General features: G+C 31.7%; 3 protein-coding genes across 7 annotated transcripts in view; 2 read left to right on the top strand and 1 right to left on the bottom strand.

Moving 5' to 3' along the window:
- Ubc7 (ubiquitin conjugating enzyme 7) overlaps window positions 1–1311 on the top strand; it is a 2006-nt gene extending 695 nt beyond the window's left edge. The window contains exons 3-4 of the mRNA XM_083092237.1: window positions 137–255; window positions 992–1311. Coding sequence (XP_082948363.1) covers window positions 137–255; window positions 992–1248 — 376 coding nt within the window. The 3' untranslated portion in view covers window positions 1249–1311. The remainder of the gene's footprint in view (window positions 1–136; window positions 256–991) is intronic.
- The window catches only part of LOC145967385 (uncharacterized), a 34783-nt gene continuing 17414 nt past the window's right edge, over window positions 985–18353 (bottom strand). For 2 of the 5 annotated variants that reach the window (XM_083092234.1, XM_083092232.1), the window contains exon 8: window positions 985–6995. The gene's annotated coding sequence lies outside the window, so the exon portion shown is untranslated. Of the gene's footprint in view, window positions 6996–17602; window positions 17710–18353 lie in introns of all 5 variants that reach the window. The other 3 variants (XR_014437389.1, XR_014437390.1, XR_014437391.1) reach the window with 3 other exon arrangements.
- LOC145967387 (uncharacterized) lies at window positions 16884–17636 on the top strand. Its single transcript, XM_083092236.1, has one exon. It carries the CDS (start codon window positions 16884–16886, stop codon window positions 17562–17564), a length of 681 nt encoding a protein of 226 aa, XP_082948362.1. The 3' UTR covers window positions 17565–17636.

Raw genomic sequence — 18353 nt, 5'->3', positions numbered from 1 at the left:
ACACATCACTAATTTTATATATATATATATATATATATATATATATATATATACACATATATACACATATATACATATATCAGCATTTGTATAAATTTTTCATTATTGAAATACTAATGAAGCTGAATATTTTTAGCGGGCCAGAAGGAACATGCTTTGAAGGTGGAATCTTTACGGCAAAATTAATATTTCCTCCAGATTATCCACTAAGTCCACCCAAGATGCAATTCACTTGTGAAATGTTTCATCCTAATAGTAAGATACTATAAAACTATAATAAATGTCTAATTTAATTCACTACGCCTAAATTTTGATAATCATATATTTAAAGTTTTTGCCGTGCAGTAACATGTTGATGCATCTTGTATGTAAAAATTCTTATTTGACATCTTTTTATATAAAAACTAAATTTTAAAAGTAAAAATTGTCACTGGATACTATAAAAAGAATTATAAACAGTTAAAAAATTTTTAAAGGTTAATAAAAAAAAAATAGAAAAAGAAATCGACAAATGAAAGGTGAAGCCTTTTTTCCTGATATCATTTCCCTGAAAAATTTTAATCTGATCTAATTATAATTTTTTCTAATTTTTAATTGTCCCTTGAAACTATATATCATTATATATACAGTTTATTTTATTCCATATTTTAAATTTTGCATACTATTTTATACAGATATCATATCTCGGTAGATGGTAGATTTGTTAATTTCACAGTATTACTTTTATGACAAATATTACTTTTAATAGTTTATAACTTTTTATAGTATCTAGCGATTTTTATTTTTCAAATGTTTTTATATGAAAAGATGTCAAATGTATTTTTATAAAAATTTAATTAAAGCAGGTCAATTAAGTGTTTACTAAAATTATTAAGCATAAAATAAATTTAAACTTTATTTATTTTAAATTTAAAAGTTCATTAAATATACAATAATATTAAGCATGTTAACCATGTGTTAACCATATATGAAATTATCTTTTTCTTAAAAGTTTATGCAGATGGAAGAGTCTGTATAAGCATATTACATGCACCTGGTGATGATCCAATGGGTTATGAAAGCAGTGCAGAAAGATGGAGTCCAGTACAGAGCGTGGAGAAGATATTATTGAGTGTAGTAAGTATGCTAGCAGAACCAAATGATGAGAGTGGTGCTAATGTAGATGCTGCCAAAATGTGGAGAGAGGATCGTAGTGAATTTGAGAGGATAGCTCAAAAGCTTGTAAGAAAAACGCTGGGTATCCCTTAAAATAGGACGCATATTGTAATAAATAAATAAAAAATAAAAAAAAAGGAAAATCTCAAATTATAATTATTACGTTTATTTCTTCATGGTACATTCTTGTATAAAAATAAATTTTTATCTGTGCAACAAATTTTTGATGTGCAAATTCTTTCTTGTATATTCTACTGATTATTTGCACAAGATATGAGATGAACTTTAAATTTACAAAGTTTACGTCTTTTAATGTTATGAGAACTGAAGTTATTAATCTCAAAAAATGTTTTATTTTCAACATTGCAGTACAAACATGGGTAATCAAATACATATGTGAATATCTTGTACACTTACATATTTCATTGAACTGCTAATAAAGAATAGGATTCACTTCTTGCGTTCGAGTACATTTGACGTTAAGTTATTAGTACTTAAAATTACTAACCAATCCCAAAAATTATTTTATGATGTTAATTATCACAATCGTATATCTTGCTTTATTATTCTTGTGTAAATGTACATCATTGTAAACTTAATGTATTATCAATTAATACATATTTAGTTATCTTTCATTTTCTTTTCTCTTTGAGAAGGGAATATAAATTAATATATTTATAATAAGATATATTTCCATTAAAGGTAAACGAAGTATTCCATCACTTTCTATCACTGAAGACATTTTGAAGAAGAATTATTTTGCCAGTAAATCAGGAACACTTGTTATCGCAATCAGTTATCTTTTTATTAGTTTCTCAGTTTTTACTTTTATACAAATTTTATTTTATTAAATTATATAAGTGCCGATCGAGACCTTGTCGATCTTAATAAAAATTCCGAGAAATATATATCACAACATATTTACAAAATTAAAAGATACATAGCGAAATATCTGATTATCATATGCACATTTCTTTTTAATAACAATCGAACTTGAGATCTAATTTTTAAATGCAAAAGGTTTTAAGTGTCGCTCGTCATTTATTAAAAAATTATTAACAAAAAAAGTTTTACGAATTATGTGCAATTTTTAGACATTATGTACGTTTTAAGAGTCAAGGTGAAATGTACATGCGTGGATACAATGTGTTCCGCCCCCCCTACGGGGGGCTCCACTTTCGGAAGATATAACCTAACCTAAACCTATTTCTGATTTAAAACTAAAATTTGGTTTGAGATGAACCTTCGCGTAAAAAGTTGCAAACCCATGTAAACTTCGTTTTATCTTGCAAAGTACATGCGTGGCTACAGTGGGTTTCGCTCCCCTTTTGGGGGGGGCTCCACTTCCAGAAGATACCCGACAAAAACAGTTACGTCACATCCTCGTCGAATCCACGTATTTTACGTGGCTTACGTGGATGCAGATTTATCCACGAATTATCTACGTGGATACAACTTTCTTTTTTCATTATTACATCGAGGTACTTTATTCTCGAAATATCAATGTAGATTTCATGTGGATATTTCTATTAAAATTATGATTAATCATTCAACAACTCGGTAATATTGTAATGTTAAAAGATATTTTATTAAAATTTTTCAATTGTAATTTTGTATCTGAAATATTTCAGAAATATACCTGTATCATGTTTTTTATAATATTTATAATATTTATATTATAATATTATAATATTTATATTTTATATAATATTGTATTTGCAATATTTCTGAAATATTTCAGAAAGATAAAAAAGTTTGCTAAAAAAAGATTATATCTGTATGTTTCTAAATATGTAATAGTACATATGTATATAGAATATGCTTCCTCGCTTTGCCGCTATGCGGTGCTGCATCAAATTAGCTAACTCGTATTCAACTTTTCGTCATAAAGTGTATATAAAGAACTGATACTAACACGGTCCGAAGTTTATTTTTTCTTTTAAGGACCGTCTACAATGGAAGTAATATTGGTGAAGTGGACGGTGGAGTAAGGCATAAGCGAATGGTTCTTTTCCATTTCGCATTACTCCTAGTCTTACGCCTTACTCCACCGTCCACTCCAACGATATTATTTTCATTGTAGACGGTCCTTTAGTCAGTTTAATTTAATAAACTGATTTAATTTAAAATAATTTGTTTAATAATCTGGATCGCTTGTTGGGATTCAGAATATGGAACAGGTTATTTGAAATTAAACGGATAAATGGGAGATGGTCTATTTATTGCGTATATTAAAAATAAAATATAAATAAAAATAAAATTATTCTTATGGCCGAGTGTATTTATATACTTTTATAAATGTCCAAGATATTCACTTATCAAAAATGAAAAAAGTAATATGTCTCGAAAGTTCATGACATTTTCACATAGATTCCACGTAGATTCTAGTCCCGTTTTTGAGCAGATTATCCACTCGAATATCCACGTGGATTCAACGATATTAATCTATGTGGTAATAACGTGGATTTCACGTACTGATTTGTCGGGATATAACCTAACCCAAACCAATTCTGATTTAAACCAAATTTTAATTTTAAATCAGAAATAGGTTTGGGTTAGGTTATATCTTCCGAAAGTGGAGCCCCCCCCCGTAGGAGGGGCGGAACACACTGTCTTCAAATATGTACTTTGCAACACAAAACAAAGTTTACTCTAATAATAATCTTCGCTATATATTAAACATATATTCCATCAAATATAACTTCTTAAACGTACATGCTGTCGCAAAATCATATTATATTCATTAAACTTTTTTCGTTAATAACTTTTTAATAAATAGTGAGCGACACTTAAAACATTTTAATACTTACTCAGGAGAGTGAGCTTGACAACATATGTCAAGATCATTGAAATCGGTGAGGTCGTCCGTAAAGTGCATAATAATTACCAATCAATTTTCTATTTAATTAATCATATTTGGATATGTGTAACACCGGGGAACAAAAAAATTTTTCATGTCAAAGGTTTAAGATCAGTTTATATATATTTGAGAGTCCTGATTTCGTATTATATATTCACTTTGGCTGAATTGACTCTGATTTTTACAATAATCGAAATCAGTCAAATTTGATCTATTCTTAAATTGTAATTACCTCCCGAATGATTCAAACCTGCTTTACTTGAGAAAACGACGTACATTCAATTCGTTATCAATTACTACCCTCCTCTAAAAACATAACAAGAACTTGTTTTATTAGTGTTAGTTTAACTAGTGGCCTCATTTGAGTAAATATACGAGCATTTTTCACCGCGAAAATGAGTACTTTGCGAAAACAGTGTGTAAATAATCCTGATGTTTTCTGTTATATTTGTGGCAAATACACTGTTGTGGATAAAAATTATATGGTTATGTTTTTTTTATATTGACTTTATTTCTTTTATGAATATTTAGGGCATAAACATTTGCTCGCAAACTAGAATCAATCTAGAAAAATTAACAGTATATTCGTAATCAGGAGGCCCTAATTATTCAAAATCGACTCATAAATCTTTGGCAACAGATTGACTGTTCCCCGGTGTAATAAATGAAAATTATGATTGTAAGAATAATTCACAAAATCTAAAATATATGATAAAAATTTAATAATTTTCTCATTTCTCACTCACACATCTTAAGAAATAAAGTTGCTTAAATTTTTCTTCTACTTAAATCTTTATAATTTATTCTTTTGCATTCTTTTCCGTTTTTTTTAATTAAAAGTTAGCAAAAACAATAAAATTTTATGCGTGCATGTATAAATTTATATCTTATTACAGTAAACAATATTGAAACTAAACTGAAAAATAGAGTATTTATAAGCATTGTGACTAGCATTCACCAATAATAAAATTTTAATATACATGCATACATACGTGTGTGTGGTGTGTGTGTGTGTGTGTGTGTGTATGTGTGTGTTTCAACAGAAATACATCGTGTATATGTTTCAACTCCAATAATTTAAATCTAAACGCTACCCACACGGAACAAAAACCTCTAATGGATATCCACTAGACGTCTACCATGGAGATTCGAAACCTCCATTAGATATCCATGAAACGTCCCGTAAACATCTACTAGACATCCACAGTTCCGCATTTCATACCTCCATTCGACATCCATTAGACGTATTCATAGATGTCATATGTACGTTATATGGAGTAATTATAGATATTGAATGAAGCGTTCATGGATGTCATATGTACGTTATAATGGAGTAATTATAGATATTTTGTGGAGCTCTTATGGATGTCAGATATACGTTATATGGAGTAATTATAGATATTTTGTCGAGCTTTCATGGATGTCATATGTACGTTATATGGAGTAACAAATAGATAATGAACGGATCATTTTCGTTTATTGGCCGGACATTTACTTGTCCGACTTATAAAATCGATTTAATATCTGAAGTTCCTCTATTGAAACTGTATCAGAAATTAGATCGAAGTAATACTTTTAATTTTATCTGTCGCCTTTTGCAAGCTTTATATAATTCTCATGACTAAAACTCAAGTCACGAGAAAAATAGCGCACCATAGCGGTAAACGAACGAACTAGCGCGATTACTGATTTTATAGTGAAATTTTACTTCCACTGACTATAATTATTAGTGAGATATAAGATAAACAAAAACTAATATTTACCAATACTAGGAAAAATAATTAATAAAAATTATTTATGTTAAGAGAAATGTGTACACATCTATCATACATCCATAACCAATGTCTAATGGACATTCATGATGAATTTACAAACGACATCTACCGTGGAGATAATATGGATTTCTATTAGAGATCCATTGAACATCCACCGTGGAGATAGAGGTCACATGGAGGTATGGAGGTTATATGGACCTCCAATGGATGTCATGTTCCGTGTGGGTATTTATACATCTCTGAGACAGTATTTTTATTGATTTTTTTCTCAGTTCGCTATATATCGAAAAGATTACAACTTTTTTTAATGATACTTTGGTTTTTTAAAAATCTGATTTTTTTAGCTATTGTAGAAAATTATGATTTATCTATAATTATCTATTTAAATTAAAATAATAAATTATTTCAATATATTTTTGCATATTTTTTTCCATTTGTATTAACATAAAACATACACATTAAGAACATATAAATTACATATGTAAATTACAACTACGGAAAAAAACTTTCTACAATTAATCTTAATATTTTTAATCCACTTTCATAAATTTTCAATAAATTATGTCCAATACTATGCGAATATTTATCCTAAGAAAACATAATTTATGTAATAATTATGTAAAAATTTTTGTACGCAAAATTATATATTTAACAATGAACATGAGAATATATACAAATATTGTACTCTGGATACAGTTTTATACTTTGGCAAAGAAGATGTATTTCACATTCTGTGTCGAGCGACTGTAATATATCAAAGTTAAACTTTGGTCAGAACTCGATCGATCTTTCGAACAAAGCTGCTACATTTTCATAAGTAAAAAATTATGAAGATAATCGGAAAATTTAAAGCAAAATACACAATAATACATTCTATAGAACGCTTAATTGGCAATATTGGCGATGTACTGCTTTTGATGAGACAGATCTAATATCGCAGTTGTTCGTTTATCAATAATATCACATTTGCTAGAAGAAATATACATTCAAAAACAATTGATTTTTGCGGTGCCAACATTGAAAGTTACAAATATATAAAAACATTTGATGTACATATACTTATTATCATCTCCTAATCGTCGATGGAAATTTAAATTCCTTGAAGTTCCCTCTTGTTCATTTAAAATCAGTTCAATTATTGCACTTAACTTCGACATGTTGCAGCTTTGAAGGGCTCCTGTTTGGCGTAGAATGCTGCGGCTTACCTAAAATTAATTTTTAAAATCCGTTGCATCAACAGCGATTAACGATAACGCCAATTAGTCGCGAATAAATAAACTTTTATTTTTATCAACACATATTACTTATTAGAACAATAATCTATAGAAATTTAACTAATTAAAGTATATAACTAAAAAACGATTGTTAATGTTAATGCTACTCACGTTTGACGAAATTAAATTGAATTGATTTAGATCAATTTAAAATGATTGGATTTTTTTATATTAAGTTAATTTCGATTATTTAGCAAACAATCTATACAGGGTGTTCGGAAATTCAACCGACAAATTTTCAGAGATTGTCGGGGGCACCATAAGAATCATTTTTTGCAAATGAACCTGGGGTCGGAAACGTGTCATTACATCGCTACGGCATACGGAGTGTCTGAAAGAGTCGGGACCTCGAAATATCACAAAAAATAGAAGTTTTACAAAAAATTGTTTCAAATAAAAGTTGTAGGATGTAAAAAGGTCTATTTACTGGCGCCATGTGTTTGACCTTGGATGGCGTCGCCAAGGTCACGACAAGGCCACCTTGAATTTTTGAAATGGAACCCTCCACTTTTTATTGCATATTCTTGTAGCCCTTCTCGAGATCTTTTCAAAGCACTAATTTTACCAACTTTAAGTAAGCCGTTTCGAAGTTATCGAGCTTTTCATGGTAAGATGTCTCGCCCACGAAGGCAGTAAATAGACCTTTTTACACCCTACAACTTTTGTTTGAAACAATTTTTTGTAAAACTTCTATTTTTTGTGATATTTCGAGGTCCCGACTCTTTCGAACACTCCGTATGCCGTAGCGATGTAATGACACGTTTCCAACCCCAGGTTCATTTGCAAAAAATGATTCTTATGGTGCCGCTGACAATCTCTGAAAATTTGTCGATTGAATTTCCGAACACCCTGTATATAAGATAATCATAAATATAGATGATCATAAATATTATACTAACGCTTGTGAACAGGTAGAGTGCAGTAAACTGAAAACAATCTTACCATTTTACAATTTTCGCAATTGAAATATTAATTTAAAAAATTGATAAATAAGCATGCATTTTGCATGGCTAAACCGTGTAATGTGCACTTTAGATGTGCCAGCAGCGTTACATGATAATAAAAAGATGATAGTCGAAGTATGCACAGCCAAACTTGTCACGACTTTGCTACTGGCAGACTTAGAATACACATCCCATAGTCTAGTCGCGCGAAATGCCCGCTCATTCGTCAGCTATTTTTAATTAATATTTTAATAATTATTGTAAAAAAATTGCAAAAAATGGTAGAGGATTTTTTTGTTCAGTTTACTGCGCTTTACCCACTCACGAGCATTGGCACAATCTTTATGAGATATCCTGTATAATCAAAAATAAATATACAGTGTCCAGGAATAATCGGCGTATCTCTCATAAGCAGATGAAATGAGTTAAACTGAAGTCAACAGAGAAGTCCTTTACCATCTTGCGATGTTTGCAATAATTAATGAAAAATTAATTTAAAAAAGTAGACCAATTCCTCGCGAGTATTAATGCACGGTGAAAAGAGACAGTCCACTATTATGCAGTTACTAAACGCGCGATGAAGCGCCTAGGAAAAACGCTCTACAAATGACAATTATGTACAAATTGTGCATAACATTGGATTCTCGTAGCGGCCGCGTAACAGCTGGCTCTTCTCGTCGCGTGCTACTACTCATTGGTTGATCTTTTTTAATTAATCTCCCATTAATTATGCAAAGATCGCAAAACGGTAAAGGACTTTCTGTTTAACCTACTCTACCTGCACACGAGAAATGTGATGATTATTACTGGACACTTTGGATATATAATTATGTCCATATGTGTTGTCTTTCTCTTATATATAATCTCTGTCCGTATATACAAGAAAAAAAATAAGAATTAAAATTAAATTAAAGAATAGAATTAATTATTAAAAAATAATTAAAAGAATTATTTTTGTTTTTCATTTAGAAAAAAAATTTGAAGTTTTAGAAAAAATTGCCTATAATCATAGATTTGATTTTCAAAAAAAACAATGTAGAAATTATTATACAAATGAACTATAAGATTAATTAAAATATATAATTTAATTTAAATTCATTTAGATCGATTAAGTAAAAATTATGTTAATTAAAATTAACTTTTGACGCAATTAATCAAAAATTTTTTCGTTAATTTATAACTAATTCAAATTATCACTTATTATCACATCAATTCACCAAGCCTATTAATATAACTGTGATCTTTAAAATGTGTTTATAAAATAAGATGCTCATGCTTACAGCTAGAATTTCCTTGTAAGTAAAATAACACATTGTATATAGATGTGTGATGTGTGTGCGTATGTACGCGCACGTTGTTACGTACTTTTACGATGTAAATATGTTCATTATAAAATTTTATGGTAAATTTTTACATTAATGCACTCTCTCTCTCTCTCCCCTCTCCCTTCCTTCCTCTCTCCCTCCCTCTCCCCCCTCTCTCTCTCTCTCTCTCTCTCTCTCTCGCTCGCTTTTTCTTCAGTAATTTTGATATCAAAATCATAATTATAAATAACTTAATCTAAAAGCTGTTAGCTAATTTATCGTTTATTAAAAGTTATTAATAAGTGAAAGTACATGCAAAACAAGAGTTTAAACATAGACTGACATGAAAGATTCAAAATATTGAACAATTTGTATTATTATATCTGTATATTTTACAAATATTTACATAAATCTCTATATATGGTATTTAAAAATGTTACAAATTCAAAAGAATATATAAGCAGGAAAGAGATATATACCCAATAAGCAAAATGTCAGCAGATTCGATCAGAATCCCACACACACACACATCAGAATCATAACCATCTATGTCCGCATTAAGCTTATGTTCTGGCGACAGAGTCAGTAAAACATAATCTAACAACAGATTGTAGGCAGAAACCGAGCAAGATCTGCGCAATGCAATTTGATGTCAGATTGTTGACAGACATCATGCAGAATTTGCGCACGCAATCTGATGGCAAATTGACAGCAGAAACCGAACAAGATTTACGGTTACTTGATGATATATAAATGCAATAAAATTGATTATACAGGTACTAAATAAGAGTATTATCGGCGAATTAGCGGTTAATTATAATTTTCTTTTAATATGACATATATGTTATATCGTAGTTATATCTCACATAGCGAAGGACTAGTTCAATTTAATTAAATTAATAATAAAGTAAATGGTAAAAGTTATTAAATTTAATTTATAAAACTTGAGATATAATTTATTTAGAATTAAATTCTTATGTCTTAAATAAACAGTAAATGAATAATTTTCCATTTATCCTATTGATTCCAATCAATTTAATATTCTAAATATAATAGTCTCATCTGCTTGTATTAGATATCAAAAATTAAAGTGATAGAAATAGTGGCTATATTTTTCATCTTTTATTAATAATCGCAACTTTATATATATTTCTGACAGAAATTTGATTGCGAGAAAATACATCCCGGTAGCAGTAAGTGAAGAAACTATCGAATCATGCCTGTTCCGCTTTCTCTTTCTTGCTTCAATCTGCTATCAGAGATTGTATGCGCAAATCCTGTTCAGCAATCTGACATCAAATTGTATCGCGTAGATCCTGCTCGATTTCTGCTTCCAATTTGCTATGGTAATTCTATGCAAATTCTATGCTCGATTTCGGCTAGTGTCCTGCTCTCTATCAAGTTATGACAACAGATTTTGTAAGCATTTCTACTAATATTCTGTTATCATTATCTGATATAACAGGTTTTAGATACAATCTGCAGTCTTTCTGCTGACAATAATTTGTAGCAGGTATTTGGCAAAATCTGTTAGAACAGATTTGGCTGATTGGGTAAATTTGCAACTATCCACGAAAAGCGAAGTCCTACATCAGTCGGTATTTTCGGCAAAATAAGGTTCATAATTATACAGTTTCATATAAGTTCGCAACTTTTTGCAAAAGATCTATCCCACATTGATTTCAGTGCAAAACGAAATCAATATAGTGATATCTCGAAATAACACTAAAGGATACTGGTCCATTATAACAAGATTACTCTCACTCTCAACAAATCCAGGTCTATAGTGATCTACTACAGTGCGATATTTGTACGAATACGTCTTTTCAAATATACTGCCGTGAGAAAATATTTCGCCCATAAATTTATATATTGCTACGCGGTTGGATTATTATTCCCATTCATGTTACACAGGAAGTAGCGTAGTATATATGAAAAGGATGCTGTCCGCTATTTTCAGGTTTCACTGTAATTGTACGATTTCATAGTTTTGAGTTTATAGCTTTTACGCAATATAAGGTAATCTTACATTGCCACAGTGCTTTCGAATATTTAAAGATGATAGTAAAAAAAAGATGGCTTTCAAGTATCGAATTAGTTGGAATGGATCTTGCTTCGTTGAAAGTTAGAAACCCATATAAATTCATAATTACAGACTTTTGTATTGACAACAGAATGATGTAAAATGAACTGCTTTATATGAATTTTTATTCACAAGAAAATACTCAAACAATTAATCTTTTATTTGTTAATAACTTTCTCTAATAAACAATGAGTGACGGTTAAAATCTTTTATTTAAAATATCATAATCTCAATAACATATGGTAAAATCAAAATTATTGAAAAGAAAGAGTATACTAATATGAAGGTTTGTCAATCATATTAATCCTGCTTTATATATGTACCTCCCTCTATAACTACCAGGTCTGTAACTTTAAAATGCGGGTTTTTTTCCAATAGATGGCGCACAAAGCCTATAGATTCTGGCGCCATAACCAATATGTTGTTTTGTAGCTATGACAGCAAGCTTCAAAACGTCATATTTGTTTAAACGTTTAAGAGTTAGTAGCATATTTTTTTTCGGTGGTAAACATATCGAGTTTTGAGCCAAACAAAGAGCATTTGCGGCACGTGCTGATTTTCTTATTCAATCAGAAGAAAAAAGCAGCGGAAGCACATCGAATACTTGTAGAAACATACGGTGCAGATACTCTATCTGTCGACACTTGCGAACGGTGGTTTAAACGATTCAGAAGCGGTGATTTCAATGTCAGTGACAAAGAACGTGAAAATCGACCGAAAAAGTTTGAAGACACCGAATTGCAAGCATTATTGGATGAGGACGCTACGCAAACTCAAGAAATGTTGGCGGAGCAATTAAATGTTTCTCGTGTAGCCATTTCCAAACGTTTGAAAGCCTTGGGAAAGATCCAGAAGGTTGGCAAATGGGTGCCACATGAGCTGAACGAGCGTCAAATGGAAAACCGCAAAGTCGCATGTGAAATGCTGCTTCGGAGACACGGAAGAAAGTCATTTCTTCATCGGATCGTAACGGGCGATGAAAAATGGATTTATTTTGAGAATCCAAAGCGCAAAAAATCATGGCTATCACCTGGAGAAGCCTCCACATCGACTGCAAAACCAGATCGCTTTGGACGGGAGACCATGCTGTGTGTGTGGTGGGACCAGAAGGGCATTGTGTACTTCGAGCTGCTGAAACCTGGCGAAACAGTTAATACGGATCGCTAACGACAACAAATGATTAATTTGAATCATGCGTTGATCGAAAAACGACCAGAATGGGCTCGAAGGCATGGGAAGGTGATTTTGCTGCATGACAACGCACCCAGTCACACAGCAAAACTGGTCAAGGACACTCTGGCAGCACTTGGATGGGAAATATTACCCCACCCGCCGTACTCACCAGACCTTGCTCCTTCCGACTACCACCTGTTTTCATCCATGGGACACGCACTTGCCGAGCAGCATTTCCATTCTTATGAAGACGTCCAAAAATGGCTCGACGACTTTCAATTCTTTTGGAATGGCATCCATAATTTGCCTACTAGATGGCAAAAATGTGTAGAAAGCGAGGGCCGATACTTTGAATAAAATATATTTTTCCATTTTTTCTAAATTATTGTGTATTTTTATTGAAAAAACCCGCATTTTAAAGTTACAGACCTGGTATGAGGTATTGTGGCATCCTTATTAACTATACAGATATATCTTGCAAACACAAGACTTGCTTAGTTCTCTGGACGATTTTGTTAATATTAATAGTAATCATATTGCAAAAGCTACTTGATAAATACTGAATACAAAATTTGTCCATGTAAGGGTATATTTATAGATGTTTTGTACATGTTTTGTAGATATATCTGTGTATATATATTTATGAATTTATTTCTAAAAAAAGTATAATTTCAAGCGATATTCTTAGATGTGTGTCTGTACATGTGCTTCTTGAAAAAAATTTAATTCTATTTATATCTTCAAATATATATAATAAATTAATGGTAAATATTTCGATGAAGGGAGCCCGCCTCGATTACCTTAACCTTGACATATGTTGTTAAGGTCACTGCCCTCAGTAACATCCAAAAGGTTTTAACCGTCGCTCGTTGTTTATTAACAAGTTATTAACAAAAGAATTTCACAATTTTAATGCTTTTTATCTCTGAAAATATTTATTTGAGAAAAAAAATTTTAAGCAAAAAATAAAGGCGCTGAAAAACTCTACAAAAAAGGTTATATGCATTTTTTTCATAAACCTACTATTTTAACTGTTATATAAAAAAATAATTATTTTAAATACATTTAATACAATTTAAATTTATATAGAATTTTTAATACAATTTAATACAATTAAAAAATATCACAAATGTATGTGTACACACACACGCGCGCGCGGGGGGTGCAAGGGGGGCCTTCGGCCCTCCTCCCGCAACCACCCTGTCGGTAGGCAAGGTGGACCTCGCTTTACAACTTACAGCATATATCCATTGTGATTCAACTCTTCACAATGCGTCCCTTACCGGGGGGGCGATTGCGGGAGGGGGGGCCGAAGGCCCCCCTTGCATCCCCCGCGTGTGTGTGTGTGTGTGTATACATACATTTGTGATATTTTTTAATTGTATTAAATTCTATATAAATTTAAATTGTATTAAATGTATTTAAAATAATTATTTTTTTTATATAACAGTTAAAATAATAGGTTTATAAAAAAAATGAATATAATCTTTTTTGTAGTTTTTCAGCGCCTTTATTTTTTGCTTAAAATTTTTTTTCTCAAATCAATATTTTCAGAGATAAAAAGCATTAAAATTGTGAAATTCTTTTGTTAATAGCTTTTTAATAAACAACAAGCAACGGCTAAAAAACCTTTCGGATGTTCCTCAGGGCAGTGACCTTAACAACATATGTCAGGGTCAAGGTAATCGAGGCGGGCGCCCTTCATCGAAATATTTACCAAATTAATTAATGAATTACTTCGTAAATATATTCTTATTCGACTTTCGGTTACAAGTTGCAACAGGAAATTTTTTTGGAAGATTTATTGCCACAATAATGCCATATTATTGAGCTCTAGAGAATATTAAAAGAATATTAATCGGAATAAATCTCTATCCTGAAAAAAATTTTATATTTTTGTATGATTTTTGAAAAAGAACAATTAAGTTTTATATATATATATATATATATATATATATATATATATATATATATATATATACAGGGTGTTCAAAAAGTCCCGGACCGGTTGAATAACTTGTAAAGTAGGCATCGCACTGAAAAATGATCAAGACGAAAGTTGTATGGTTTCGAGGGCGCCATAAGATGGTACCATTGGTTTGACCTTGAAAAGTCATTTGAAGGTCACGTGAAGGTCACTTCAATTTTTTTAAACGGAACACCCTATATATTTTTGCATATTCTTGTAGCTTATCTCGAAAGCTTTCCAAAACACTATAATTAAGTACTCTTTTGGTAAGAACTTTTTGAGTTATGAGGCTTGAAATAATTTCTTAATTTTACATAAACCGTAAAATATCTTGTAAAATATTCATTTTTCGATTATCTTACCTTAATACTTTTACGTACAAAATAATGAGAGAAATCAAGTGGTGTAAAGAAAACACATAGTTGTTTTGAAGAAAAAATATGTAATTTGCAATTAACAATTCCATATTTTTTCTTAAAAACAACTATGTGTTTTCTTTACACCAATTGATTCCTCTCATTATTTTGTACATAAAAGTATTAAGGTAAAATAATCGAAAAATGAATATTTTACAAGATATTTTAAGGTTTATGTAAAGTTAAGAAATTATTTCAAGCCTCATAACTCAAAAAATTCTTAACAAAAGAGTACTTAATTATAGTGTTTTGGAAAGCTCTCGAGATAAGCTACAAGAATAAGCAAAAATATATAGGGTGTTCCGTTTAAAAAAATTGAAGTGACCTTCACGTGACCTTCAAATGATTTTTCAAGGTCAAACCAATGGTACTATCTTATGGCCCCCTCGAAACCATACAACTTTCGTCTTGATCATTTTTCAGTGCGACGCCTACTTTACAAGTTATTCAACCGGTCCGGGACTTTTTGAACACCCTGTATATATATATACAGGGTAGACCATTTTAATCAATACACGCGAATATCTCGAAAAGGAGAAGTTTTTTCAAAAAATGTTTCAAATAAAAGTTTTATGGCTTTGAGGGGGAAAAATAATGACATTATTAATTTAATTGTAGATGGCGCCACTTTAGAGATTTTATCATGGCGGCAATTTTTTTAAATGGGTCGATTTTTTTTTTAAATAAAAATTGTCGCTGGCACTGAGACAAATTCAATGGTTTTTAATTTCTTGAAATTGGATCATTTTTCACTGAGATGCAGCGTTTCAAAGTTTAAGTGAAAAACTTCCACGCCCATACAGTGTGCGTATTTTGTAATTCCAAACCGCCCTCCATTTGTGTGTGTGCGTGTGCGCGCGCGCGCGTGTGTGTGTGTGTGTTGCATTAACGTTATATGATATGGATGATATCTGTGGTTTCTTAAAATTCTTAGAATGGTAGTTCTTAGAATGGTATTTGTTTGTTTTTCTATTTGGTAGCTACTAATATGAGGATTGAGGTAAACTGCAGCTAAAACGACCAATACACGTACATCATTCTCATCATATTCATGTCTTCGTCTCCTACGTATCAAGTTACCTTGTTGAGCTCTTAAATAAATGTTTCGAATAACAGCAGCATTCGGATGACGCCGGTTTGGATATCGAACCTGATAAAGAGCAGCAGATTGACGATAATTAATACGACATTCGCCAAGAATAAGCAACATGTCAACCCTTTCTTGTGAAGAATAATCACCCATAATTTTTATGTCAACGTAGATTTTAACGAACATCAGTAAGTGTTAACCGCCGATGAGATCAACTTTACCTCTTAATCTATTTGTACAAGCAGTTTTGCTTCTACATTGTAGCTTCCTGTACATGACATTTTTCAAATAACTCCATACCTTGACACTTATACAATGAAAAAATAACACTTGTTTATTACTTTGTTTACCAATAAGATTAAGTTTAAGATTAAAAGGTAAAGTTTAGTACTCGAATGGGTTGATCTCATCGGCGATTAACATTTACTGATATTCGTTAAAATCTACGTTGACATAAAAATTATGGGTGATTATTCTTCACAAGAAAGGGTTGACATGTTGCTTATTCTTGGCGAATGTCGTATTAATTATCGTCAATCTGCTGCTCTTTATCAGGTTCGATATCCAAACCGGCGTCATCCGAATGCTGCTGTTATTCGAAACATTTATTTAAGAGCTCAACAAGGTAACTTGATACGTAGGAGACGAAGACATGAATATGATGAGAATGATGTACGTGTATTGGTCGTTTTAGCTGCAGTTTACCTCAATCCTCATATTAGTAGCTACCAAATAGAAAAACAAACAAATATACCTAGAACTACCATTCTAAGAATTTTAAGAAACCACAGATATCATCCATATCATATAACATTAATGCAAGCTATTACCCCAAATGATATGAGAATGCGCTTACAATTTTGTCAATGGGCCCAACAAATGATTAGGAATAATCCAGCCTTTTTTCATTATGTAATGTTTAGTGATGAAGCAACATTTGAAAATAGTGGACAACTAAACAGACACAATTGTCATTATTGGGCAAATGTTAACCCTCGTTGGTACAGACAAATCGACAATCAACATCGCTGGAGTATTAACGTGTGGTGCGGTATTATTAACGGCTACCTGATTGGTCCACACATTTTTGATGGTAATGTAAACAGTCAGAACTTTTTAGCCTTTTTAAGAAATGAACTACCAGGATTACTTGAAGATGTTGATTTGTACACAAGACTCAGAATGTGGATTCAATTAGATGGGGCTCCACCACATTATGCGAAAATTGTAAGAAATTATCTAAATAGACGCTACAATGGCATGTGGATCGGACGAGGTGGACCAGCAGCATGGCCAGCGCGATCTCCTGATTTGACATCACCCGACTTTTATTTATGGGGTTACTTAAAAAATGTCGTGTACGAGCGGCAACCCACAACTCGAGATGATATGATTCAGAGAATAAAAAATGCTTGTACAAACATACTACGAGCCGTATTACTAGAAACTGTTAACCATTTTGAGCGAAGAATCGCGTTATGTATTCAGGAAAATGGTAACGTTTTTGAACATGTTTTGTAATATGTTTAAAATGAATTGTGAGAGGCAAGGGGACTCACGTAAATCAAGCACCCCAAAGGGATGAAAGTCTCGCCACGTCCACGTCGTTCATCCTGGGTAATGCTAAGCGCGGGGGAAACTGCGTGTCAATCGGTCTGGAGCTGACCTAGAATCAGTTCAGATAATGGATAGGAACAACACACACAAATGGAGGTTTGGAATTACAAAATACGCACACTGTATGGGCGTGGAAGTTTTTCACTTTGAAACGCTGTATCTCAGTGAAAAATGATCCAATTTCAAAAAATTAAAAACCATTGAATTCGTCTCATTGTCAGCTATAATTTTTATTTAAAAAAAAAATCGACTTCCATTTAAAAAAATTGCCGCCATGATAAAATCTCTAAAGTGACGCCATCTACAATTAAATTAATAATGTCATTATTTTTCCCCCTCAAAGCCATAAAACTTTTATTTAAAACATTTTTTGAAAAAACCTCCTTTTCGAGATATTCGCGTGTACTGATTGAAATGGTCTACCCTGTATATACAGGGCGATCCTGAAAAACGATCCGTCTATAAAATGACATATTCCTGACACCATTCTAAGACAATTTTTCCTTTACCAAAATTTGATTTGAAGCGTAGTTTTTGAATTATGAGCAAAAATAGTTAGTAAATCACGCGTCGGGTACAGAAGGCAGGCAGGAGCGGCGCGGCGTGCCGCGAGCGCGGGCGCAGTTGACCGCCCGACGGGTGATTATCACCGCATGAGTCGCTAACTATTTTATCTTATAACATAAAATTATG

This window comes from Camponotus vicinus, unplaced genomic scaffold (assembly GCF_025532165.1).
Source record: "Camponotus vicinus isolate PSW18456_S1 unplaced genomic scaffold, iyCamVici1.0 SCAF_2, whole genome shotgun sequence".
Taxonomy (NCBI): domain Eukaryota; kingdom Metazoa; phylum Arthropoda; class Insecta; order Hymenoptera; family Formicidae; genus Camponotus; species Camponotus vicinus.
This window is presented reverse-complemented; position numbering and strand designations above follow the sequence as displayed.